The following is a 25,446-nucleotide window of genomic DNA, read 5'->3' as shown; positions in this document are numbered from 1 at the left end:
CAGAATACCCCAGCCAGCCTGCTTTAAGAGGGTGGGCTTCCACTCCCAGAATCCCCCAGCCTGCATGCTTTAAGAGGAGGACTTCCACTCCCAGAATCCCCAGCCAGCCTGCTTTAAGAGGAGGACTTCCACTCCCAGAATCCCCCAGCCTGCATGCTTTAAGAGGGGAGGACTTCCACTCCCAGAATCCCCCAGCCTGCATGCTTTAAGAGGGAGGACTTCCACTCCCAGAATCCCCAGCCAGCCTGCTTTAAGAGGGAGGACTTCCACTCCCAGAATCCCCCAGCCTGCATGCTTTAAGAGGGGAGGACTTCCCACTCCCAGAATACCCCAGCCAGCCTGCTTTAAGAGGGTGGGCTTCCACTCCCAGAATCCCCCAGCCTGCATGCTTTAAGAGGGAGGACTTCCACTCCCAGAATACCCCAGCCAGCCTGCTTTAAGAGGGAGGACTTCCACTCCCAGAATCCCCCAGCCTGCATGCTTTAAGAGGAGGACTTCCACTCCCAGAATCCCCCAGCCTGCATGACTTTAAGAGGGAGGACTTCCACTCCCAGAATCCCCCAGCCAGCCTGCTTTAAGAGGAGGACTTCCACTCCCAGAATCCCCCCAGCCAGCATGCTTTAAGAGGGAGGACTCAACTCCCAGAATCTCCCAGCCAGCATGCTTTAAGAGGAGGACTTCCACCCCAGAATCCCCCAGCCTGCATGCTTTAAGAGGGAGGACTTCCACTCCCAGAATCCCCAGCCAGCATGCTTTAAGAGGGAGGACTCCAACTCCCAGAATCCCCCAGCCAGCCTGCTTTAAGAGGGGAGGACTTCCACTCCCAGAATCCCCCAGCCAGCCTGCTTTAAGAGGAGGGCTTCCACTCCCAGAATCTCCCAGCCAGCATGCTTTAAGAGGGAGGACTTCCACTCCCAGAATCCCCCAGCCTGCATGCTTTAAGAGGGGAGGACTTCCACTCCCAGAATCCCCCAGCCAGCATGCTTTAAGAGGGAGGACTTCCACTCCCAGAATCCCCAGCCTGCATGCTTTAAGAGGGAGGACTTCCACTCCCAGAATCCCCAGCCAGCATGCTTTAAGAGGAGGACTTCCACTCCCAGAATCCCCCAGCCTGCATGCTTTAAGAGGGGAGGACTCCAACTCCCAGAATCCCCCAGCCAGCCTGCTTTAAGAGGGAGGACTTCCACTCCCAGAATCCCCCCAGCCAGCCTGCTTTAAGAGGAGTGCGCTTCCACTCCCAGAATCCCCCCAGCCAGCCTGCTTTAAGAGGAGGACTTCCACTCCCAGAATCCCCAGCCAGCCTGCTTCAAGAGGGAGGGCTTCCACTCCCAGAATCCCCCAGCCAGCCTGCTTTAAGAGGGAGGATTTCCACCCCAGAATCCCCCAGCCAGCCTGCTTTAAGAGGGGAGGACCTCCACTCCCAGAATCCCCCAGCCAGCCTGCTTTAAGAGGGGAGGATTTCCACTCCCAGAATCCCCCAGCCAGCTAGTCCCACGTATTTCTCTCCCGGGCTTCCTTGCACGGCTCTCTCTTGGCCTGGCCACGGGTCAAAACCCTGAAGCAAGATAGAGACAGGCCCTGTGGTTTTGATTTGCAGCCTTGCCAGCTGTTGGACTCCAGTGAAACAACAGGCTATAAGTTTCACGGGGGGAGCCTGAGAAACCGGGGCAGGCCGAGGGCACATGCCAGCCAAGTCCAGCCCGCCTTGTGCCAAGGCCAAAACCAGGGAGGTACAGCGAGGAACGAAGCTGTTCTAAAAACAGATACTCTGCTTGTTTCCGTGCCAGCAGGGCCCTTAAACCATGTTTGGAGTCAGGCATCGAAGCCGTGGTTCGGCTCCTCTGTCATTAAATCGAGGGTAGCATCGCCATTTCTCATCGTGCCTGTTTTGGCCTGCCCATTAGTCCTCGACTTACCACCGTCCATTCAGTGACCGTTCATGTGATGAGCCGGGGCGTGGCACAAAGGCAACTCAGTCAGATAAGCAATAAGAGTCCCTTTATTATCTCCAACTTTGCTCCCAATATCCAGGTTACCTTCGGGCTGGAGAAAAACTCTCCCGGGAACAGCCTTGGGATGCAGAGAATCAAGTCCAAAACGTGGTCAGCACAAACTGTAACTTAAAAGTGCAAACAAACCAAGCTGAACTAATTAACTTGGCAGGGCAGGAGAAGGAGAAGGAATTTCAGACTTGAAAGCATGGCAAAACTCACACAGTTGGGAAGATGCCACGAACACAGATAAGCCACGTTCACGCTTGCTCCCAACAACTTGCTGCACGCAGCTTCCCTTTTCAAACACTTGTGTTCCCAGCTGCAGCTAATGAAGGGAATCAGGGCCCTTTCCTCCCCGTAAGCCACACAACCTACGTTTCTCCCTTCTCCATTCCTTCCGGTGTGCCTGCCCTAGGATGAAGAGGGGGTAGGCTTAAGTTTTCCTCTGAATTCCCTCTCCCTTGTTCTACCTCTCCCCTGCTCTGCCCAGATGGACTTTGCCCTTCCCCAGTTTCTTCCATAGCCAACGGAGCCATACTCCCACTCCGTCAGCTGTTCGGCTTCCTCCTCTTGAGTCAGATTCCGACAGGGTCATGACAGTTCAAAAGTGACCACAGCGCTGCAAAAAAGGGACAGGAGTGTTTTTCACACTTAACGATTGTCGCGACGTCCTTGGCGGGGGTGATGTGATCAAAATTGAGATACGGGGGCGGGGTGTGTACCTTGGGTGGGGGTAATTCATTCCAGAAGACGCGACGAATATTAAAACCGATGGATACCGCTATTCTGGGGGGAAAAAGAGCAAATTCAAATTGCTTCAAAATGCGTCGAATGCTGAATTTGTCACGTTGGGAAGCAGTCGAGTCCCGAGGTACGACTGCACTTGGTGGCTGGCGTGTACAGCTACTACTTGACTTAACGACCACAAATGAGCCCAAATTTTCTGTTGTTCAGGGAGACATTTGTGAAGTGTGTTTGGCCCCATTTTTACAAACGCCACTGGTAAGTTAGTCAGACCGTCGTTAAGTGAATCCGGCTTCCCCATCGATTTTGCTTGTGAGAAGGTCGACAAAAGGGGGGGCTGTCCTGTGACCTTAGGGCACAACGACGGTCAGAACTACGGGTCAGTTACCAAGCGTCTGAATTTTGATCCCGTGACCATGGGGACGTTAACAAAGGTCGTAAGTGTGAAAACCGGTCATTGGCCGCTTTTATTCAGCACTGTTGTAACTTTGAACGGTCACTACACCAACGGTTGCACATCGAGGACTAACTGTATTTTTAAAATCGGTCATAAAAATGGGGCAGAATTCGCTTAACAGCTGTTTCGCTTCACAACAGAAACGTTGGGCTCAAATGCAGTCGTAAGTTGAGGACGACCCGTGGAGTGTTCCTTTTTGTTGGTTTGTTTTCCTGTGTACATTTTTAAAATATCTCATTTAGTTTTGTTGTTATTTCTTTACCTTTTTGGGGGGGAGTTTGTAGTTTAAGGAGGTGAATTAAATAATCCTCCTCCTTTAACAACTCCATAATCCCTTGCAGGGTGGAGTTTGGGCAACTGAATGGAGCGGAGTGTTTTACTGGCCAGATGCCTTTCTGGTCACCAGTACGGAGTTTTTTCCCCCCAGCCGATAAATTCTCATCCTGGCCAGAGAGAGAAATAATCTGCCTCTACCTAGGATCGAATTCACAGCCTCCTGATTGTGAGGCGAGATCTCCACCTCTAGGCCACCGCACCACTCCTAAGGATGCGAATTAAATAAAAAATAAAGATTACGATGCCGTAATTGTCTCGCTTGACCGAAGCTCTTCCTTTTCCTCTTGCCAGCAAAGACAGTGGCCTACATGCCTTACGCCGAAGTCAAGCGCGCCATGGATCAGGAAGCCCAGATGCAAAACGCAGCGGCCCGATCGGGCTCGCCTTACCGCCTCTCTCCCCGGGACATGAACAAGGCTTCGCCCCAGCCGGACATGAATGCCACTCGTTACAGTGTCCCGCCAGGTAAATTCTCCCCCCCACACACCCCCTCGCCTTCCGTCCGCTTCCCTCGGGTGGTATGGTGGGAGGAGGAGCGGTCGTGGCCCAGGAAAGTCACCATCTGGGAGTCCCTCGGTGCTTCTCTGAGGTTGGGGGCGTCGCATGACCCAGCTAGGTAGTGTCATCCGGGATAGAAGGGTTTGTGGAGGAGGAGAAAGGAAGACGGTTGGGACGGTCCCCGTTGCTTTTTAAGCTGGGAATGTTTTGTTGCAAGACCTTTCATTGCCCGACTAAGTAACATAGTTAGAGCTAGAAGGGAGGAGGGCTTGCATGTTGTAGGAGGTGGAGAAGTGGGGAGGAGGAGGAGGAGGAGGAGGAGGAGGAGGAGGAGGAGGAGGAGGAGGAGGAGGAGGAGGAGGAAGACGAAAAGGACTGTGAGGTCCTTGGTGCCCTCTGAGCTTGATGGTTTTCTTGCAGGCGTTTCATGACCGAACTAGGGAATATCATCAGTGCTAGAAGAGACAGGGAGTTGAGGGTGGAGGGGGGGAGGAAGAGGACTGTGGGGTCCTTGGTGCTCTCTGAGCTTGATGGTTTTCTTGCAGACGTTTCATGACCCAACTAGGTAATATCGCTAGAGCTTTTAAAAGGGTGGGGGGGTTTGCGGATTGGAGCAAGGGGAGAGGAGGAGGAGGAAGAGGAGGAGAAGGAGGAAGAGGAGGAGGAGGAGAACAGGGTTCCTTGGTGGTGCCTGAGCTTGCTTGTTTTCATGCAGATGTTTTATTACCCAGCTAAGTCATATCATCAGAGCTAGAAAGGAGGAGGGTTTGTGGAAACGAGGAGGAGGAGGACTATGGGGTCCTTGGTGCCCTCTGAGCTTGGTGGGTTTCTTGCAGACCCAACTAGGGAACATCATCAGTGTTGGAAGAGAAGGGGGGTGTTTGCTCTCTCTTTTTATACAAGTGGCTTGATATATCGGTATTGATTGGACTGTCATTTTCTTCACGGTGGTTCCTTGATTAGGCTGTTGCTTGCTTTAGCCACTGCATATCAACACAGAGCAATTCCCCCCCTTTCCTTTCTAGCACTGACGACGCCTAGTTGGGTCATGAAACGTCTGCAAGGAAACCACACAAGCTCAGAGGGGACCCCACAGTCCTCCTCCTCTCCCTCCTCCTGTTCCCCCTCCTCTCCCCCTCCTCCTCCCCCTCCTCCTCCTCTCCGCAAATCTTCCTCCCTTCTAGCACTGATGACGTTGCCTAGTTGGGTCCTGAAACGTCTGCAAGGAAACCACCAAGCTCAGAGAGGACCCCACAGTCCTCCTCCTCTCCCTCCTCCTGGTCCCCTCCTCTTCCCCCTCCCTCCTCCTCCTCCTCCTCTCCGCAAATCTTCCTCCCTTCTATCATTGATGACGTTGCCTAGTTGGGTCCTGAAACGTCTGCAAGGAAACCACCAAGCTCAGAGAGGACCCCACAGTCCTCCTCCTCTCCCTCCTCCTGGTCCCCCTCCTCTTCCCCCTCCTCTTCCCCTCCTCTTCCCCTCCTCCTCCCCCTCCTCCTCCCCTCCTCCTCCTCTCCGCAAATCTTCCTCCCTTCTAGCACTGACGACGTTGCCTAGTTGGGTCCTGAAACGCTGCAAGGAAACCACACAGCTCAGAGGGGACCCCACAGTCCTCCTCCTCGTTCCTCCTCCTTATCCCTCCTCCCCTCCTCTTCCCCTCCTCCTCCTCCTCCTCCTCTCCACAAACTCCTCTCCCTTCCAGGACTGATATTGTTCCCTAGTTGGGTCATGAAACGTCTGCAAGGAAACCACCCATCTCAGAGAGCACCAAGTTCAACCCCTGAGCTCCGAATGTTCTCTTCCGTGGCTAATTTCTCCTGCACCTGTTCCCCTTTCTCCCAAGTGCTGCAGCCAGCTCCCCATCAAGTCATCACGAACCTTCCGGAAGGGGTGCGGCCGCCACCCACCCGGCCCACCCGGCCGCCCCCCCCCTCTGATCCCCTCCTCCAAGACGGTGCTGCCTTCCGAGAAGCCCTCCTTCATCCTGGGAGGCTCCATCTCGCAAGTAAGCAGGGAAGGGGAAAAGGGAGGGGATTTGCTCCGGTTGGCCTTCCCTGGTCGAGAAGCTCAAGGGAAGAGGAGATGGGAGGTTCTTAAATGGGATGGGTGGGTAGATGGAGATAGATAGATAGATAGATAGATAGATAGATAGATAGATAGATAGATAGATAGATAATGGATAAATCGATAAATATATGATAGATAGAGATAGATAGATGATAGATAGATGATAGATAGATAGATAGATAGATAGATAGATAGATAGATGAATAGATAGATAGATAGATAGATAGATAGATAGATAGATAGATAGATAGATGAATGAATAGATAGATAAATAGATAGATAGATAGATAGATAGATAGATAGATAGATAGATAGATAGATAGATAGATAGATAGATAGATAGATAGATAGATAGATAGATAGATAGATAGATCGATAAATATATGATAGATAAATAGATAGATGATAGATAGATAGATATAGATAGATAGATAGATAGATAGATAGATAGATAGATAGATAGATAGATAGATAGAGATAGATAGATAATAGATAGCAGATAGATAGATAGATAGATAGATAGATAGATAGATATAGATAGATAGATACTAGTAGATAGATAGATAGATAGATAGATAGATAGACAGACAGACTGATGCCAACAGATGATAAAGACTGCCAACAGGGAGGGAGGGAGAGAGGGAGGGAGAGAGAGAGATAGATAAATAAATAGATATAGGGAGGGAGGGAGGGAGGGAGGTAGATAGCAGATAGACAGACAGACAAATTAGACTGAGTGACTGACACAGACATAGAATGATGATGATAGATAGAGAGATACATAAATATATACACAGAGAGCGAGAGAGAAGATGGACAGGTAAATACAGATTGACACAGAGAGGGATGATAGATGGATAGATTATAGACAGCAGGCAGATGGTGGGTGGATGGATGGATGGATGGATGGATGGATGGATGGATAGATAGATAGATAGATAGATAGATAGATAGATAGATAGATAGATAGCGATAGATAGTGATAGATAGAAGATAGATACTGTAATGTAGATAAATGAGGGAGGGAGGGATGGACAGATGATAGATAGATATAGATAAATAGATATAGGGGAGAAAGGCATGATAGATTGGCAGATAGATAGACATGGAGAATTCAGATTGCTTTTCCTAGATAGTCAAAACGAGTGTCTTCAGGACAAACTGGATTTCCCAGCCCACCCGCACGTCCGTAGAAATGAAGCGTGTCACACCTGCACTGTCTTCAGCGTCATTTGGGGCCCGTCCTGTACGCAGCTCACCTGTGGGAATTCTCTCTCGCCCTACCACCCAGATCGTCCCAGCTGCACCCTGTCCCCATCATGCGATTACCTCGCCCCCTCCAAAATGTGCTTTTTCCTCCCACTCATAGGGAACACCGGGCACTTACCTGTCCCACAGTCAGAGCTCTTACGGCCAGGAACCGGCCAAGCCACCTGGAGGCTCCATTTCACTCGGCCTGCCAAGGCAGCAGGATTCCAAGTCAGGTAAATAACTTCAGGAGACACGGATGGACACAGCCTTGACTTCTTCTATGCAGGTGTGCAGAAAAGCAGGGGCTGGCAGGCCCCTTGACCTTCAGAATCTGGGTTAGATGTAGACGATGGTCCCAAGGATGGAAAGCTAGCAATAGAAAAATTTCCAGATTTTTCTAAATAAATAAATAGCAATAGACTTATATGCCTGCTTCTCAGTGCCTTACAGCCCTCTTTAAGCAGCTTACAGAGTCAGTATGTGGCCCCCAACTATCTGGGTCCCCATTTTACCGACCTGGGAAGGAGGGAAGGCTGAGACAACGCTGAGCCAGTCAGGATTTGAACTCCAGGCTGTGGGCAGTTTGCCTGCAATGCTGCCTTAGAACTGTGCCACCATGGCCAGGAGGGAGGGAGGGAGTGGGGGGGGGGAAACGAGGAAAGGAGGGATGAAGGAAGGAAGGAAGGTGGGAAAGACTGAAAGGGAGGAGAAAAGGGAGGGAGAGGAAGGAAGGAGAAAAGGAAGGAAGGAGAAAAGAGAGGAAGAGACAAAAGGAAGGAGGGAGGGAAAGACTGAAAGGAAGGAAAAAGGGAGGGAGAAAGAAGAAGAAAGGAAGAGAGAAGGAAGGAAGGAGAAAAGGGAGGGAGAAGAAGAAGAAAGGAAGAGAGAAGGAAGGAAGGAGAAAAGGAGGGAGAAGAAGGAAGCAAGCAATAGCACTTATACACCGTTCACGGTGCTTTACAGCCCTCTCTGACAAGAGTCTTGCCCCCAACAGTCTGGGTCCTCATTTTACCTACTTCGGAAGGACAGAAGGCTGAGTCAACCTTGAGCCAGTCAGGATCGAACCTCCTGGCTGTTGGCAGAGTTAGCCTGCAACGTTGCATTCTAACCCCTGTGCCACCACAGCTCTTAAATTGGGTTTCTGGGCAGGCCTGGGTCACCGGATTGGGGTTAGTGGTTTGAAAAATGGACCCCTAGCCAATATCCAACTTTTGTATACCCTGTTCCCCTGAAAATACGACCTACCCTGAAAGTTAGCCCTAGCTGGACTTTTACACGTATGCCCAATATAAGCCCTACCCCCAAAAAAATAAGCCCTAATTAAGATCCCGCTGATTCCAGAATGGACGGATAAAAAATTAAGCTGGGATGGGAGCTGCTCTACTACTTACCTTTGGACAGTTTTAGCCAGGCCTCGTACACCCCGGACCACCTGCTTTGCCAGCCCATTTCTTCTGAGGCTGGCAAGGCTTTCCTGAAGGCCTCTGGAGCGGATTACAAAGCTCTGGATCGATCCTATCGGATGCAGAGGCCTTCCGGAAAGTCTTGCCGGCCCGCGGAAGAAGAAGTTCCCGAAGGCTTCAGACAGCGAAAAAGGAGGCCGGGAGCAACGCGCACAGGTGAAGTTAGTCCTAGTGTCTTTTTTTTTGGTGGCCCCCCCAAAAATATATATATATTATGAGACAGGGTCTTATTTTGGGGGAAACACGGTCCTTCGATGCTCTGAGGTCTACGTGGGATGAAATAGCTCGGAGTGGGTTGCGTGTATCTTAAAAACATCTCCTTGCCTCCTTTGAAGCTTCCCTGCCGTACATCAAGCAGGAGGAATTTTCACCCCGCAGCCAAAATTCACAGCCTGAAGGCTTGCTAGTAAGAGCTCAGCACGAGGGAGTCGTTCGAGGTAAGCCGAGCTTGAATTCGGGAAGAAAATGTGCGTTCTTGAGATCGTCCGAGTCGGTCTCTTTAAGGACGTCCTGTTCCGTAGGGTCCGTGGTGCTCTCTGAGCTGGGTGGCTTTTCTCGCAGGTGTCTCATCACTCCCAACTAGATAACATCATCAGGGCTACCAGGAAGTGGGGTTTGTGCTCTCTGTTTATGCAGAATGGCTTGCTCTATCAGTGATGGGGTTTCTCAATACACAATCAGCCATCAGTGGAGATGGAGACATAGCAGTAGCAGTAGCAATGGCACTTAAGATTTTTATATCGCTTCACAGCCCTCTCTAAGTGGTTTACAGAATCAGCCATCTTGCCCCCAACAATCCGGGCCCTCATTTTACCCACCTTGGAAGGACTGAAGGCTGAGTCAACATTGCACCCGGTCAGGATCGAACTCCAGGCAATGGGTAGAGTTTGCCTGCAAAACTGCATTATAACCACTGCAATGGTTTCCTTCCTTCTCCTTTCCTTCCTTCCTTCCTTCCTTCCTTCCTTCCTTCCTTCCTTCTTCCTTCCTTCCTTCCTTCCTTCCTTTCCTTCCTTCCTTCCTTCCTTCCTTCCTTCCTTCCTTCCTTCCTTCCTTCCTTCCTTCCTTCCTTCCTTCCTTTTCTTCCTTCCCGCCTTCCTTTTCTTCCTTCCTTCCTTCCTTTTCTTCCTTCCTTCCTTCCTTCCTTCCTCCCTCCCTCCTCCCTCCCTCCCTCCCTCCCTTCCTTCCTTCGCCATAGTGCTTAGACTTATATACCACTTCACAGTGCTTTCCAACCCTCTCCTAAACACTTTACAGAGTCAGCCTCTTGCCCCCAACAATCTGGGTTCTCATTTCCGACCTTGGAAGGACTGAAGGCTGAGTCAACATTGCACTGGTCAGGATCGAACTCCAGGCAATGGGTGAGTTTTGCCTGCAAAACTTCATTATAACCACTGCAATGGTTTCCTTCCTTCTCCTTTCCTTCCTTCCTTCCTTCTTCTTCCTTCCTTCCTTCCTTCCTTCCTTCCTTCCTTCCTTCCTTCCTTCCTTCCTTCCTTTCCTTCCTTCCTTCCTTCCTTCCTTCCTTCCCTTCCTTCCTTCCTTCCTTCCTTCCTTCCTTTTCTTCCTTCCCGCCTTCCTTTTCTTCCTTCCTTCCTTCCTTTTCTTCCTTCCTTCCTTCCTTCCTTCCTTCCTTCCTTCCTTCCTTCCTTCCCTTCCTTCCTTCCTTCCTTCCTTCCTTCCTCCCTCCCTCCCTCCCTCCCTCCCTCCCTCCCTCCCTCCCTCCCTCCTTCCTTCCTTCGCCATAGTGCTTAGACTTATATACCACTTCACAGTGCTTTCCAACCCTCTCTAAACACTTTACAGAGTCAGCCTCTTGCCCCCAACAATCTGGGTTCTCATTTTACCGACCTTGGAAGGACTGAAGGCTGAGTCAACATTGCACTGGTCAGGATCGAACTCCAGGCAATGGGCAGAGCTAGCCTGCAATACTGCATTATAACAGCTGTACCACCACGCATGCCTGCCTGCCTGCCTGCCTCCCTTCCTTCCCAAGCAATAGCACTTATATAGACTTATAGACCACTTCACAGTGCATTTACAGCCCTCTCTAAGCAATTTAGAGTCAGCATCTCGCCCCCAACAATCTGGGTCCTCATTTTACCAACTTTCTACTAAGGGGAAGACCCCATCCACACACCAACACTGCCAGGCAATCCACTGTACATTCTCCTCCTCCTCCTCCTCCTCCTCCTCCTCCTCCTTTCAAAAAACTCTATTCCCATTTTAACACTGATGATGTTACCCAGCTGGGTCATGAAACGTCTGCAAGAATACCACCAAGCTCAGAGAGCATCTAGGAGCCCACAGTCCAATTCTAAGCGACAGATACTCTATTCCAGGGGTCCCCAAACTTGGCAACTTTAAGACTTGTGGACTTCAACTCTGCTGGCTGGAGAATTCTGGGAGTTGAAGTCCACAAGTCTTAAAGTGGCCAAGTTTGAAGTCCTCTGCTCTATTCCATTGGCATCTTGTTCCCCTCAGCCTCAATTCTTCAAAGCTCTGCCTCTACAGAATTTCCGTCGCTAAGCAAGACTGTTGTGAAGCGAGTGGTTGGCCCCATTTTACGATCTTTCTCGCCCCCGTTGTTAAATGAATAACCCGGTCGCTCAGCGAATCTGGCTCCTCCCCCAATCGACTTTGAAGGTCGCAAAAAAGGAGACTGTGTGACACCCTTCCCCCCGGCCCGGGGAACGCTGCGACCGTCACAAATACGAATCAGTCGCCAAGTGCCTGGATTTGGATCCCCTGATCCTGGGGGTGGTGCGACGGGTCATAAGTGTGGGAAAAAGGCTCATAAAGTCTCCCCCCCCCCCCACCATGCCATCGTAATGTTGAACGGTCACTAAATGAACGGTTGTGAATGTCGCCGGCTTTACTGCATGTGCAGCTCCAATTCTCACCATTGTCCCCTCTTCCCCTTCCCCGCAGGTACGACCTCCATCCAGGAAGGGAGCATCACTCGGGGGACCCCCACCAGCAAAGTGTCCATGGAAGCAATGCCTGCTTTGCGTGGCTCCATCACTCAGGTAGTTGTGATGTGCGGCCCAAAGGCCATGTCAGCCTTGCCGCGAACCTCCCTTCCAATCAGTAACTCCGAGACAAACATATCTCAAAAGTACCTTTGTTAGAGTAGCACCTGGCACATCTATGGAAACCCGAATCTAAAAGGTTTTGTTTTTTTCCTTCGGCTTTCCACAATTTCTCAAACTACAAATCCATCCCCCCACTTGGTCGTTATCACATCACATGGCCCCAATCACGATCCTTATTTCATCCTGCGCCACATTAAATGGATCTTGACAGACTAGGCCGTATCGAACAAAATGAAATTCAGTGTAGAGAAAAGTGAAATTCTACACTTAGGCAAGGAAAACCCAAAGGACACATATAATAGACTGGGTGAAACCAGGCTCAATAGCAGGAACTGGGAGGGGGATCTCGGAGTCTTAGTGGACAACCAGCTAAATAGGAGCCGATGTTGTGCAGCAGCAGCCAAAAAAGCTAATGCAATCCTAAATTGCATTAACAGAGGGATACAATCAAGATCAAGGGAAGTACTAATCCCACTCTACAAAGCCTGAGTAAGGCCACACCTAGAGTACTGCACCTGGTTTTGGTCACCACACTATAAAAAAAAAGATGTTGAGACTCTAGAAAAAGTGCAGAGAAGAGCAACCAGGATTATGAGGGGACTGGAGGCTAAAACATACGAAGGACGGTTGCAGGAACTGGGCCTGGCTAGTCTAGGGAAGAGAAGGACCAGGGGAGGCAGGAGAGCAGCCTTCCAATATTTGAGGGGCTTCCACAGAGAGGAGGAAGGGGGTCAAGCTATTTTCTAAACACTTGAAGGCCAGACAAGGAATAATGGATGGAAACTGAACAAGGAGAGATTCAACCTGGAAATAAGGAGAAACTTTCTGACAGGGAACAGAACCCATGGAACAGAAGTTGCCTTCAGAAGTTGTGGGAGCTTCATCCCTGGAGGCTTTCAAGAAGAGATTGGACTGCCCACCTGTCAGAAATAGTGTAGGGTCTCCCTGATTGGGCAGGGGGTTGGATTAGATGACCTACAAGGTCCCTTCCCACTCTGATTATCTGTTAAATGACCTTGGACTAACAGAAGAAATTTTATGTTGTCTACTTAGAGCTACTTAATTGAAATGACCCGCCTTCCACTCCCAAGGCTATGTTGGCAGCCTGGAATATGGCTTCCAAAGCTGACAGGCAACGCAGTCAGATCATGAGTAGGAGCCCCTTTATTAGATCCAACTTTGCCCCCAATGTCCTGGTGTACCTTCTGGGCTTGGGGGGAAAAAAAAAAAAAAACTCCCAGGAACAGCCTTGGGCTGCAGAGAGTCAAGTTCGAAACCAAGGGTAGGACCAGTTCTATAGAACCGGCGGTTACGATTCTGCGCAGTTCAGAGAACCGGCCAACGGTGCCCCTGGCTGACCCGCCCTTCTCCACCTGCCCCTCCCCTCCCGGTCCTTATCGCGCATACGTGACATGGCGGATGCCCGACCTCGCTGACTGCGTTCTCCCCCTGCCCAGTCACTCCTTAAGGCAGGGGTCTCCAACCTTGGCAGCTTTCAGACTTGTGGACTTCAACTCCCAGATTCTCAGCCAGCTTTGCTGGCTGAGGAATTCTGGGAGTTGAAGTCCACAAGTCTGAAAGCTGCCAAGCTGAGACCCTGCCTTACAGGTATTTCTTCCCCTCCCGACGATCAGCTGTTCTGATGATCAGCTATTCCAGGATCTCCCTCCTTGTCTTACGGCTTTGCCTCAGGAGGCGTCCCCGAGTCCCAGGAGGCCAAAAGGGGGTGTTGCCAAACCCACCAAGCCACGCCCACAAGAACCGGTTGTTAAAAAAAAATGTGGAATCCCACCCCTGTTCAAAACGTGGTCGACAAAAACCGTCCCTGTAAGTCCAATCTAGGCAAGAGGAGGTCATTAGTCCACCATGGCAGGAGCGAGAATTCCAGACGTGAAGGAATGGATGGATGGATGGATGGATGGACGGACGGACTAGACTAGCCATGCCCAATTCCTGCAACCATTCATTATATGTCATAGCGTCCAATCCCTATAGATGGATAGACAGAAAGACAGACACACAGATGATAGATAGATGATAGGTAGGTAGGTAGGTAGGTAGATAGATAGATAGATAGATAGATAGATAGATAGATAGATAGATAGATAGATAGATAGATAGATAGATAGAGATAGATAGAGAGATAGAGAGATAGAGAGATAGAGAGATAGAAAGATAGATATAAATAAAAAATACGTAGATTAGATAGATAAGATAAATAGATGATAGATAGATAGATAGATAGATAGATAGATAGATAGATAGATAGATAGAAATAGATAGAGAGAAAAGACAGATAGAGAGATAGATAGAGAGATAGAAAGATAGATATAAATAGAAAATACGTAGATTAGATAGATAAGATAAATAGATGATAGATAGATAGATAGATAGATAGATAGATAGATAGATAGATAGATACCCTGTTTCTCAACAATACGGCCTCCCCAATAGGAAGTCCCAGCATGTTTTATAGGCATGAAATGAAATTAAGCCCCTCCCCCAAATTAAGGCCTATATTAAAACATGTGAAATGGGGGGAATGATGGGGGCTTGCCGTTAGGAAGTACTTTTGTTGCACACCGGATATGGTGCTGCCTGCGTTGACCCCAATACGAAGTGCCCCACCAACGCCCGAGGTCAACATCCAAGCCATCACCGCCCCCGCCCGAAGATGCAAGGGGGTGGTGGAATTAAGTCACCCCCGAAAAGATGGCCTAGCCATTTTTGGGGGGCTCAAAAAAAAAATAAGACCCGGCCTTATTATATGAGAAACACGGTAGTAACACGGTTGGGAGGACACCAGGAACGCAGATGACCCAAGTCAACACAGGATAAACTCACGTTTGTTTCCCAGCAGCTGCCGCACTCAGCCTTCATCTCTTTTAAACTCCCTTCCCAGCTGTGGCTAAAGAAGGGAATCAGGGCCCTTTCCTCCCCCCGTAAGCCATGGAACCCCCGTTGCTCCCTTCTCTGTTTCTCCCTGCGTGCCCTAGGATGAAGAGGGGGCGGGCCTGGGTCTTCCTCTGAACCCCCTCTGCCTTGCTCTACCTCTTCCCCTGCTCTGCCCAGCCGGACTTTGCCCTTCCCCAGTTTCCTCCCCAGCCAACAGAGCCGCACTCCCTCACTCGCCTTCCTCCTCCTTGGATTCAGACTCCGGCAGGGACACGACAGTGGGTTAGGAATAACTCTGTGTCGTTCCTCAGGCTTTGGGACCGGATAGGCAGGGTTCCCCCATCAACAGTTGCCCCCAGTTCATCGTTTCGAAGGGGGTTAAAACATGGTTTCCCCTACAGGGAACCCCAGCGCTCCCCCAGGCTGGAATTGCAGCCGACGTTCTGCTCAAAGGAACCATCACCCGCCTGGCTACAGAGGACAGCAGTCCGGAGAAGAGCCGAGAGGAGGCCGCCACCTCCAAAGGCCACGTCATCTACGAGGGCAAGAGTGGCCACATCATAACCTACGATGGTGAGTGCCAGGTCGGGAGGCCCAAATCCCCAAGGTGCTTCCTTGGGTGAGATGCACCCCGAAGCTTCTGGACAAGGAACGTTAACGCTCCGTAGAGTCCTCGGGGTGCTCTCTGAGATTCTTGCAAGACGTTTGATGACCCAACTAGGTAACATCATCCATGCTAGAAGGGAGGAGGGCTTGCATATTGTAGTAGGTGGAGAAGGGAGGAGGAGGAGAACTGAGGGGTCCTTGGTTGCTCTCTGAGCTTGGTGGTTTTTCTTGGTGGTTTTTCATGACCCAACTAGGGAACATCATCAGTGCTTGGAGGAGGGTATTTGTGGAATGGAGGAGGAGGGAAGGGGAGCAGGAGGAAGAAGAAAAAGAGGAAGAGGAGGAAGAAAAGGAGGAAGAGGAAGACTGGCCTTCTTGGTGCTTTGAGCCTGTTGGCTTTCTTGTAGACGTTTCATGACCCAGCTAGGTAACACCATCTGCCTGGAGGGAGGGTATTTGTGGAAGGGAGGAGGAGGGAGGGAGGAGGAAGAAAAAGAGGAAGAGGAGGAAGAAAAGCAGGATGAGGAAGACTGGCATCCTTGGTTTTCTCTGAGCTTGGTGGGGGTTTTTTTGCAGACGTTTCATGACCCAACTAGGGAACATCATCAGTGCTAGAAGGGAGAGGGGTTTGCAGGAAGGAGGAGGAGGGGAGGGGAGGAGGAAGAAAAAGAGGAAGAGGAGGAAGAAAAGGTGGTGGAGGAGGAAGGCTGGCTGGCCTCCTTGGTGCTTTGAACTTGGTGGTTTTCTTGCAGACATTTCATGACCCAATTAGGTAACACCGTCAGTGCTTGGAGGGAAGGTGTTTGTGGAATGGGGGAGGAGGAAGAAAAAAGAGGAAGAGGAGGAAGAAAAGCAGGATGAGGAAGACTGGCATCCGTGGTGCTCTCTGAGCCTGGTGGTTTTCTTGCAGACGTTTCAGGACCCAACTAGGGAACATCATCAGTGCCAATAGAGGGAGTGGGGTTTAGGAGGACGAGGAGGAGCAGAGTTTCGGTATTTCTGTTTCCTTGTTCGCTTTTTATTGCCTCTTTTAAACGGTGTGTAAATCTCCCTTAAGCGTCCTTGCCTCTTGACAGACCCCCACTTCCACCAGCACTGAGAGTGCAAGCCACTGTACATCATTGGAGAGCGAATCCCACTCCCTTCCAGTACTGATGACGTTCCCTAACTGGGTCATGAGACGTCTGCCAGGAAAGAACGAAGCTCAGAGCCCCCTCCCCTCCCTTCCAGTCCTCCTCCTCTTCTCTAGCACTGATGTTGTTACCTAGTTGGGTCACGAGACGTCTGCCAGGAAGCACGAAAGCTCAGAAACCACCACCACCACCCGTCCTCCTCTAGCACTGATGTTGTTACCTAGTTGGGTCATGAGATGTCCGCAAAACCCCCAAATTGTCTTCCAATCGAAAATGATCTCCATTTTCCCTGGGAGAATCCAAGAGAAACTCTCTTCCCTTGGTCTCTCTTGCCTGCTTCTCAACAGCCATCAAGAACGTCCGGGAAGGAACGCGCAGCCCAAGAACCGCTCACGACATGAGCCTCAAACGGACGTACGAAGCCATGGAAGGAAACATCAAGCAGGGGATGTCAATGAGGGAATCTCCCGTCTCGGCACCTTTGGAAGGTAAGCTTGGCCAAGCAGCTTCCGGCTCGTTTGCAGGAATCGGGGATGTTCATTAAACGAATGAAAAGAAAGGACCAGGGGAGACAGGACTGCAGCGTTCCGAAATATCTGAGGGGCTGCCCCAAAGAAGAAGGAGTCAAGCTATTCTCCAAAGCCACCTGAAGAAGCAACAGATGGAAAACTGATCAAGGAGAGAAGCAACCTGGAATTAAGGAGAAACTTCCTAATAGTGTGGAGAATGAACCATTTTTTATCTTTTAGGCTTAATCTGCCGGGCTGTGCCTCAAGGGAGCCCCCACTCCGATATGAAGGAGAGGACGGTGTTGTCGGGCTCAATAATGCAAGGTAAGGAAAAGACCTTTGAGCAGGGGGTTGGACTAGATGACCTACAAGGTCCTTTCCGTCTCAGTTATCTTACTCCATTCTAACCATTTACAGGTAGTCCTTGACTTACACCAGCTCATTCTCAGGGATCATTCTCAGTTGTTGTTGTTTTTTAAACAAATTAGTTTATAATACAAAATACAGAAGGAAATGGGAAAAAACAGAAGAGGAAAAAGGGAAGGGAGAAGTGTAGAAAAGAAGGGAAAAAGAAAGAAAAAGGCATTGTCTTCCGACTCTCTTTGGGTGCAGTAGAATAAGATAACAGCATTGAACCTCAACGTCTTACTTTTACATAGCGGTATAGGTAATTTTCGACTTACAGCGGTTCGTTTAGCGACCGTTCAAAGTTACAACGCCACTGGAAAAAAAGGGAGTTACGACCCTTTTTCAGTTAACAACCCTCTGGGGTCACGTGATTTACATTGGACCGCTTGATAACCAACTCGCATTTACTGTGGGCGCAGTCAGCGTCCTGGGGGGTCACGCGATCCCCTTTTGTGACCTTCTGACAAGCAAAGTCAACGGGGAACCCAGGTTCACTTAACAACCTTGCTATCCATTTAACAATGTCAGCGACTCACTGAGCAAAACGTGGCCAGGAAAGTTGTAAAATGGGGCAAAAGAACCAACCCCTCACTTAACAAATTTCTCACTTCACCACATAAAATGTTGGGCTCCGTTGTTGAGGACGACCTTTATAAACCAGCTATTCCTACTACAACAACAAAAATCGATTTGATAAAACCCACGATCAAAGTTTCCATATTTTTTTTCACCAGCTCAAGCAGAAGCGGTTTCCGAGTCATTTCGCAGTTATAACGGTGACTTAGGACCATTTTTTCACATTTAACGGCCGCAGTATTATTGTCATAGAGCAGGGGTGTCAATCTCAATTTCATTGAGGGCCACATCAGGGTTGTGTTTGACCTGGAGGGGGAGGCTGGGGGAAGTGTGACATCACTCGTGTCGGAGGCACCTGTGTTGGCCAAGTGCTAAGGCAGGACTTCTCTCAGACCTTCCCTCCCTCTCATTATAATCTTCCTTCCTTCCTTCCTTCCACATCTTTCTTTCCTTCCTTCCTTTCTTCCTTCCTTCCTTCCACATCTTCCTTCCCTTCCTTCCTTCCTTCCTTCCTTCCTTCCTTCCTTCCATATCCTCCTTCCTCATCTTCCTTCCTTTCCTTCCTTCCTTCCTTCCTTCCTTCCTTCCTTCCCTTCCTTCCTTCCTTCCTCATCTTCCTTCCACATCTTCCTTCCTCATCTTCCTTCCTTCCTTCCTTCCACATCTTCCTTCCTCATCTTCCTTCCCTTTCCTTCCTTCCTTCCTTCCTTCCTTCCTTCCTTCCTTCCTTCCTTCCTTCCTTCCTTCCTTCCTTCCACATCTTCCTTCCTCATCTTCCTTCCTTTCTTCCTTCCTTCCTTCCTTCCTTCCTTCCTTCCTTCCTTCCTTCCTCATCTTCCTTCCCTTCCTTCCTTCCTTCCTTCCTTCCTTCCTTCCTTCCTTCCTTCCTTCCTTCCTTCCTTCCTTCCTTCCTTCCTTCCTTCCTCCCTCCCTCCCTCCCTCCCTCCCTCCCCTCCCTCCCTCCTTCCTTTTCTTTTTCCTTCCCTCTTCATTCTCCTTTCTTCTTCCTTCTCCTCTTTCCTTCTTTTTCCTTTCCTTGCTCTCTTCCCATCTTCCTTCCTTTTCCTTTGTCTGTCCTACTTCCCTTTCTCCTTTCCTGTCCCTCCTTGTGTCAGGGCTCCGGCAGTTTTTCCAGTACTTGACGCACTAGGGCAAGGGTCTTCAAAATTGGTGTGATGATCCGGGGCGTGGCAAAAAGCAACAAAGGGACAAAAATAGGTAAAGCCCCTTTAATACCTCCAACCTGGCCCCCAATGTCCAGTTATCTTCAGCTGGAGAAAAGACTCCCAAACACTCCTAAAACTCTTTAAAGGGAAGAAGTTCAGTCCGAACCCAAAGTACATATATATTATAAATAAAAATCAACACAAACCACCCTGCAGCAATTAACAAGGCAGGGCAGGATAAGGAATTGCAGACATCAAAAGATAAAGAAACACACACAATTGGGAGGACACCAAAACCCAGATAAGCCTCAACAAAGATAACGGACGCTTTGCTTCCAGCAAGGTGCTGTGTTGAAATGCCCTTCTTATATCCTGTTCTCCCAGCTGCAACTAATGAAGGGGATCAGGGCCCTTTTCTCCCCCGTAAGCCACATTGCTCCCTTCTCCGTTCCTCCCTGCGTGCCCTAGGATGAAGAGGGGGTGGGCCTGGGCCTTCCTCTGAATGCCCAGCTGGCCTGTGCCCTTCCCCAGTTTCCTCCACAGCCACCATCGCCACACTCCCACTCCCTGTCAGCGGCTCCATCTCCCCCTCAGAATCAGACTCCAACAAGGGCATGACAGTTGGCAAGTTTAAGACTTGTGGACTTCAACTCCCAGAATTCCTGAGCTCACGTGACTAGAGGAGGAATTCTGGGAGTTGAAGTCCACATCTTAAAACTGTCAAGTTTGAAGACCCCTGCACTAGGGGTACGTGGTCGTCCGTCGTCTCAGTGTAAATGCGTTTCAGTTTTAGTATATGTGCTGCCGAAGTGAGCACATATAGAAGAATTATTAAAGAGTTGAATATGCCGGTGCTACCTGGGTGGAGCCGATTCTGAGACACATCGTTCATTTTTCCCCTTGAACCCTGGTCTTCCCCCTGGATATCTATTCTCCAATGGGACACATCCATAGCCAAGAGTCCTCAATCATGCTCTCCAGTAATAATCTTGCACGCCAGAAGCTTCGGCCGCCTAGCAATGATCTGAAGCATCTAAGGAATCCACTACTTCCACTCCCTTTCTGCTGGCAACTCTAAAAGACCAGAGAAATATTTTTGAGTTGACACTTGGCACGCTGAAATGCAAAAGGTGAAATATTTCTCCTTTCCTTTTGTTTTTTAGTTTGTTTTGCTAGCCCTCTGCTAGCAAAAATGACCTCTGTTTTCACTGGCAGAAGCACCTTGGGCCGGTCCTTCGCTGTTTCCGGGACGGTTAAATCTAAGCACACCGCGGACCTTGAGTTTGATATCCCTGATCTAGGACAACATGTGCTCAGGCCTATTAGCAACAGCATAACACAATAACAGAGTTGGAAGGGACCTGGGAGGTCTTCTAGTCCAGTGGTTGCCAACTAGTGGGCCGGGAACCACCGGTGGTCCATGAGGAAATGTTGGTGGTCCGCAGAGAAATGTCCCCCCCCAAAGCAATTAATCCAGGCTGCACGGAACACAAGGCTGCGCCGCCCACATGGCCCATTGGAACACAAGGCTTGCGTCGCTTGCATTGCAAACACCACGACGTAGTGAGGGAGGGGGGAAAGGGCGGAGAGTGGGAACTTGCCCCTCTCGTCCCACGTGCCTGGCCCGGCCACCGGGCTGCTTCTTTCCGCTTCTTCCTTCTTCTGCTTTTGGCTGCACGCAAGGAAAGCAGCCAAAGTCTTTCTTTCTCTCCCCCAAACTCCGCCAGAAATGAGTCTTTGGGACCCTGCAAGGCCTCCTGCTCCAAGAGGCTGCGCCAGCAAAGACTCATTTCTGGCAGAGTTTGGGGGAGAGAAAGAAAGACTTCTGCTGCTTCTGCTGCTTTCCTTGCATGAAGCCAAAGTCTCTCCCCCCTCTTTCCCTGAGAACAGAGCTGGAGACGGTATCCTGCGATCCCAAATAAAGAATGATCGATCGGTAGGAAAACGGGGTGGGGGATATTCTTGCAGACTTTTGGGGCGATTTTCCCAGGGTCTCTGGTCCGCGGGTTTTAAAATGATGAGTTGGGTGGCCCCTGAGGTCCAAAAGTTTGGCGGACCCCTGTTCTAGTCCAACCCCCAGGCCTTTAAGTTCGATACCCCTGATCTAGGACAACATGTGCTCAGGCCTACTAGCGACACTAGAATAACAGAGTTGGAAGGGACCTTTGGAGGTCTTCTAGTCCAGCCCCGGGCCTTAAGTTCGATATCCCTGAGTTGGACCACGTGACAGACTGGATTTGTTCGTAGATTTTTATCTTGTTATTTATTGTTTTGATTCTACAATTTTTCTTTGAGATATTTACTGTTGTTTTTTTTTTTAATTTGTTCTGGTCTCTGGTCCACATGACTGCAATACCTTAAAATGAATTGAATCCTGAAAGTCTCTCTTTCTCCCCCCTCCCGCTTCCCTCCCTGAAGGCACCCCACGATCGACGGCGGAGAGCTACGAAATGGGGCTCAAATACCCGAAGATCAAGCGGGAATCTCCTCCCATGCGGACCTTCGAGGGAGCCATCGCCAAGGGCAAACTCTACGACGGGGTCACCACCATCAAGGAGATGGGGCGCTCCATCCACGAGATTCCCCGGCAGGAGCTGTTAAATCAGGAAAGCCAGAAGACCCCTGAGATGGTCCCCAATGTCCGCCCCATCATCGAAGGATCCATCTCGCAGGTGAGAGCAAAACGCCGGAGAACCATCAGATCCTGCAAGGGTTGGGTTTTTTTTTGTTTTTAAAGAGTTGGAAGGGACTGTTGAGGTCACAAAGTCTCACCCCTATTCGGGGCAAAGCTCCAGATCACAGATAAGACAGCTGTCTGTTCTTCTAATACAGGTAGCCGTCGACTTACGACTGTTCTAATACAGGTAGTCCTGGTTTAGTGACTGTTCGACAGCAGTGAAAAAAAATTCTCTATTCTCTATTCTGTTCAAATTCTTAATCTAATCTTATTCTATTCTTATTCTTCTTATTCTATTTTTATTCAAATTCTTATTCTATTCTTATTCAACTTCTTATTCTATTCAAATTCTTATTCTATTCTATTCTTATTTTATTCTTTATTCTATTCTAAAATTCTTATTCAAATTCTTATTCTATTCTATTCTAAATTTCTTTTTCAAATTCTTATTCTATTCTGTTCAAATTCTATTTTATTCTTATTCTGCTATTTTATTCTATTCTTATTCTTTCTAATCTATTCTAAAATTCTTATTCAAATTCTTATTCTATTTTATTCTATTCAAATTCTTATTCTATTCTTATTCTATTCTCTATTCCTATTCTATTCTAAAAAATTTATTCAAATTCTTATTCTATTCTAAAATTCTTATTCAAATTCTATTCTATTCTATTCTAAAATTTTATTCAAATTCTTATTCTATTCTAAAATTCTTATTCAAATTCTTATTCTATTCTATTCTAAAAATTTTATTCAAATTCTTATTCTATTCTAAAATTCTTATTCAAATTCTTATTCTACTCTTATTCTATTCTAAAAAAAAATTATTCAATTTCTTGTTCTATTCTAAAAAATTTATTCAAATTCTTATTCTATTCTTATTTTATTCTAAAAAAATTATTCAAATTCTTATTCTATTCTATTCTAAAATTCTTATTCAAATTCTTATTCTATTCTATTATGATTCTATTCTGTTCTTATTCTATTCTCTATTCCAAGGGTTTTCAAAGGGTTGGCAAGTTTAAGACTTGTGGACTTCAACTCCCAGGATTCCTGAGCTAACATGACTGGAGAAAGAGGAATTCTGGGAGTTGAAGTCCACAAGCCTTAAAAGCTGTCAACTTTGAAGACTCCTGATCTATTTTCACACTTAACAACCATTGCAGCATCCTCACGTGAACAAAACTCAGCTGGCTTGGCAACTGGCTCATATTTATGATGGTCGCAGCAGCGTCCTGGGGTCATGAGATTCCCTTTGGCAACCTTATGAAAAGTCAGTGGGGAAGCCAGATTCACTTAACAACCATGTTCCTTACTTGACAGCTGCAGTGATCCGCTTAACAACCAGGGCAAAAGAGAGAGGGAGAGGGAGGGAGGGAGAAAACCAGAGTCAAGGGTGACAATGAATGGCGTGTCTCAGAGTCGGCTACACCCAGGCAGTGCCGGACATGTTAACTTCCCAATAAATCCTTTTTAAGTTTTGGACGTTTGGCTCGAGACTCACGATTTAAATGGGGGGTAATTGTCGGAATCCTGACACCGAACAGAGAACCCGTTGGTGAAATTTTTGAAGCCCCTCCCTGGCCACACCCACTCGGCAGCACTCAGATGGCCACGCCCCCCTCAGCCGCGCCCACCTGGCTGCAGGGAGTCGCCATACGGCCTTCTTCTCCTCCTCCTCCTCCTGCAGGGTACGCCCATCAAGTACGAGAGCAGCTCCTGCCAGTCGGCCATCAAACACAACGTCAAGTCCCTGATCACGGGGCCCAGCAAGCTCTCGCGGGGCCTGCCCCCCATGGAGATGTTGCCGGAGAACATGAAGGGGGTGGAACGCGGGAAACACGAAGACCCCAAGGCGGGAGAGATGCGTCCTCGCCACACCTCGGTGGTCAGCTCAGGTCCTTCCGTCCTGCGCTCCACCCTCCACGAGGCTCCCAAGTCCCAAGTCAGCCCCGGGATCTACGAGGATGCCAACGCCAGGAGGACGCCGGTGGGCTATCAGAGCATGTCCAGGAGCTCACCCATGATGAACCGGGTCGAAGGTAGGTGGCCCTTGCGGCTTCTGTGACAGTCAGTGGGACGAAACGGTTGACCCAACTGCACCTGCTCTGACTCTCTAACATTCAGGAAGCCTTGTAATAGCAAAAGCCCTTAGACTTATATACCGCTTCATGGTGCTTCCCAGCCCTCTCTTAAGCGGTTTTACAGAGTCAGCCTCTCGCCCCCCAACAATCTGGGTCCTCATTTCGCCAACCTCAGAAAGGATGGAAGGCTGAGTCGACCTGGAGCCCCGTCAGGATCGAACTTCCTTCTTGTTTCTCTTCCTTCTTTCATTCCTTCCTTCTCGTTTTCCTTCCTTCCTTCTCCTTGTTTTCCTTCCTTCCTTCCTTCCTTCCTTCCTTCCTTCCTTCCTTCCTTCCTTCCTTCCTTCCTTCCTTCCTTCCTTCCTTCTCCTTATTTTCCTTCTTTCCTTCCTTCCTTCCTTCCTTCTCCTTATTTTCCTTCCTTCCTTCCTTCCTTCCTTCCTTCCTTCCTTCCTTCCTTCCTTCCTTCCTCCCTCCCTCCCTCCCTCCCTCCCTTCCTTCCTTCTCCTTATTTTCCTTCCTTCCTTCCTTCCTTCCTTCCTTCCTTCCTTCCTTCCTTCCTTCCTTCCTTCCTTCCTTCCTTCCTTCCTTCCTTCCTTCCTTCCTTCCTGTTTCCTGTCCTTCTCATTTTCCCTCCTTCCTACCCAAGAGCACCTAGATTAATATCCAGCTTCACGGTGCTTCCCAGCCCTCTCTAAGCGGTTTACAGAGCCAGCCTCTTGCCCCCAACAATCTGGGTCCTCATTTGACCCACCTCGGAAGGATGGAAGGCTGAGTCGACCTGGAGCCAGTCAGAATTGAACTGCTGGCAGCAGACAGAATCAGCCTGCAATACTGCATTCCAACCACTATGGCCCGCCCTTCCTTCCCTTCCTTCCTTCCTTCCTTCCTTCCTTCCTCCCTCCCTCCCTCCTTCCCTCACTTCACACTTAGCAGTAGCACTTAGAATTATATACTGCTTCACATTGCTTTCCAGCCCTCTCCAATCAGCCTATGCCCCCCCCCAACAATCTGGGTCCTTGTTTTACCCACCTCGGAAGGATGGAAGATTGGGTCAACTTTGAGCCTGGTGGGATTCGAACTGCCAAATGGTAGGCAGCTGGCCATCAGCAGAAATAGCCTGCAGTACCGCACTCTAACCCCTGTGCCAACATGGCTCACATATAACTTTCAATCAGTTATATTCCTATTTACTTAGAATTTCAGAATAGGTACCAATGGCTTCTCCCTGTATGTTGTTATACGGCTGGTTCCCGACTTACAGATACATGTTTAGTGAACTTCTGTTGCTAAGCAAGATATTTGTTACAGGAGTCGCCCTCATTTTTTTGACCCCCCTTTTCGTGACAGTTGTTAAACGAATCACAGCCATGACTGCCATTGCTGAATCACACCGTTGTTGAGCAAATCCAAAAGGGAGGGAGGGAGGACATAGAAAGAGGAAGGGAAGGAAGGAAAAGGGGAAGACATGAGAAGGGAGGGAGGGG

General features: G+C 49.1%; 1 protein-coding gene across 1 annotated transcript in view; it reads left to right on the top strand.

Annotated features, from left to right (window-relative positions):
• Positions 1-25,446, top strand: part of NCOR1 (nuclear receptor corepressor 1) — a 192,026-nt gene that overhangs the window by 127,038 nt on the left and 39,542 nt on the right. Inside the window, 11 exon segments of the mRNA XM_087968131.1 lie at positions 3,823-3,996; positions 5,873-5,952; positions 5,954-6,034; positions 7,466-7,580; positions 9,146-9,247; positions 11,742-11,839; positions 15,202-15,373; positions 16,887-17,027; positions 17,289-17,372; positions 21,617-21,870; positions 23,566-23,917. Of these exon segments, the coding sequence (XP_087824257.1) occupies positions 3,823-3,996; positions 5,873-5,952; positions 5,954-6,034; positions 7,466-7,580; positions 9,146-9,247; positions 11,742-11,839; positions 15,202-15,373; positions 16,887-17,027; positions 17,289-17,372; positions 21,617-21,870; positions 23,566-23,917 (1,653 nt within the window).

Source organism: Notechis scutatus, chromosome 1 (assembly GCF_049901735.1).
Source record: "Notechis scutatus isolate UNSWTSFEM ecotype Mainland chromosome 1, rNotScu1.2, whole genome shotgun sequence".
Lineage (NCBI taxonomy): Eukaryota > Metazoa > Chordata > Lepidosauria > Squamata > Elapidae > Notechis > Notechis scutatus.
This window is presented reverse-complemented; position numbering and strand designations above follow the sequence as displayed.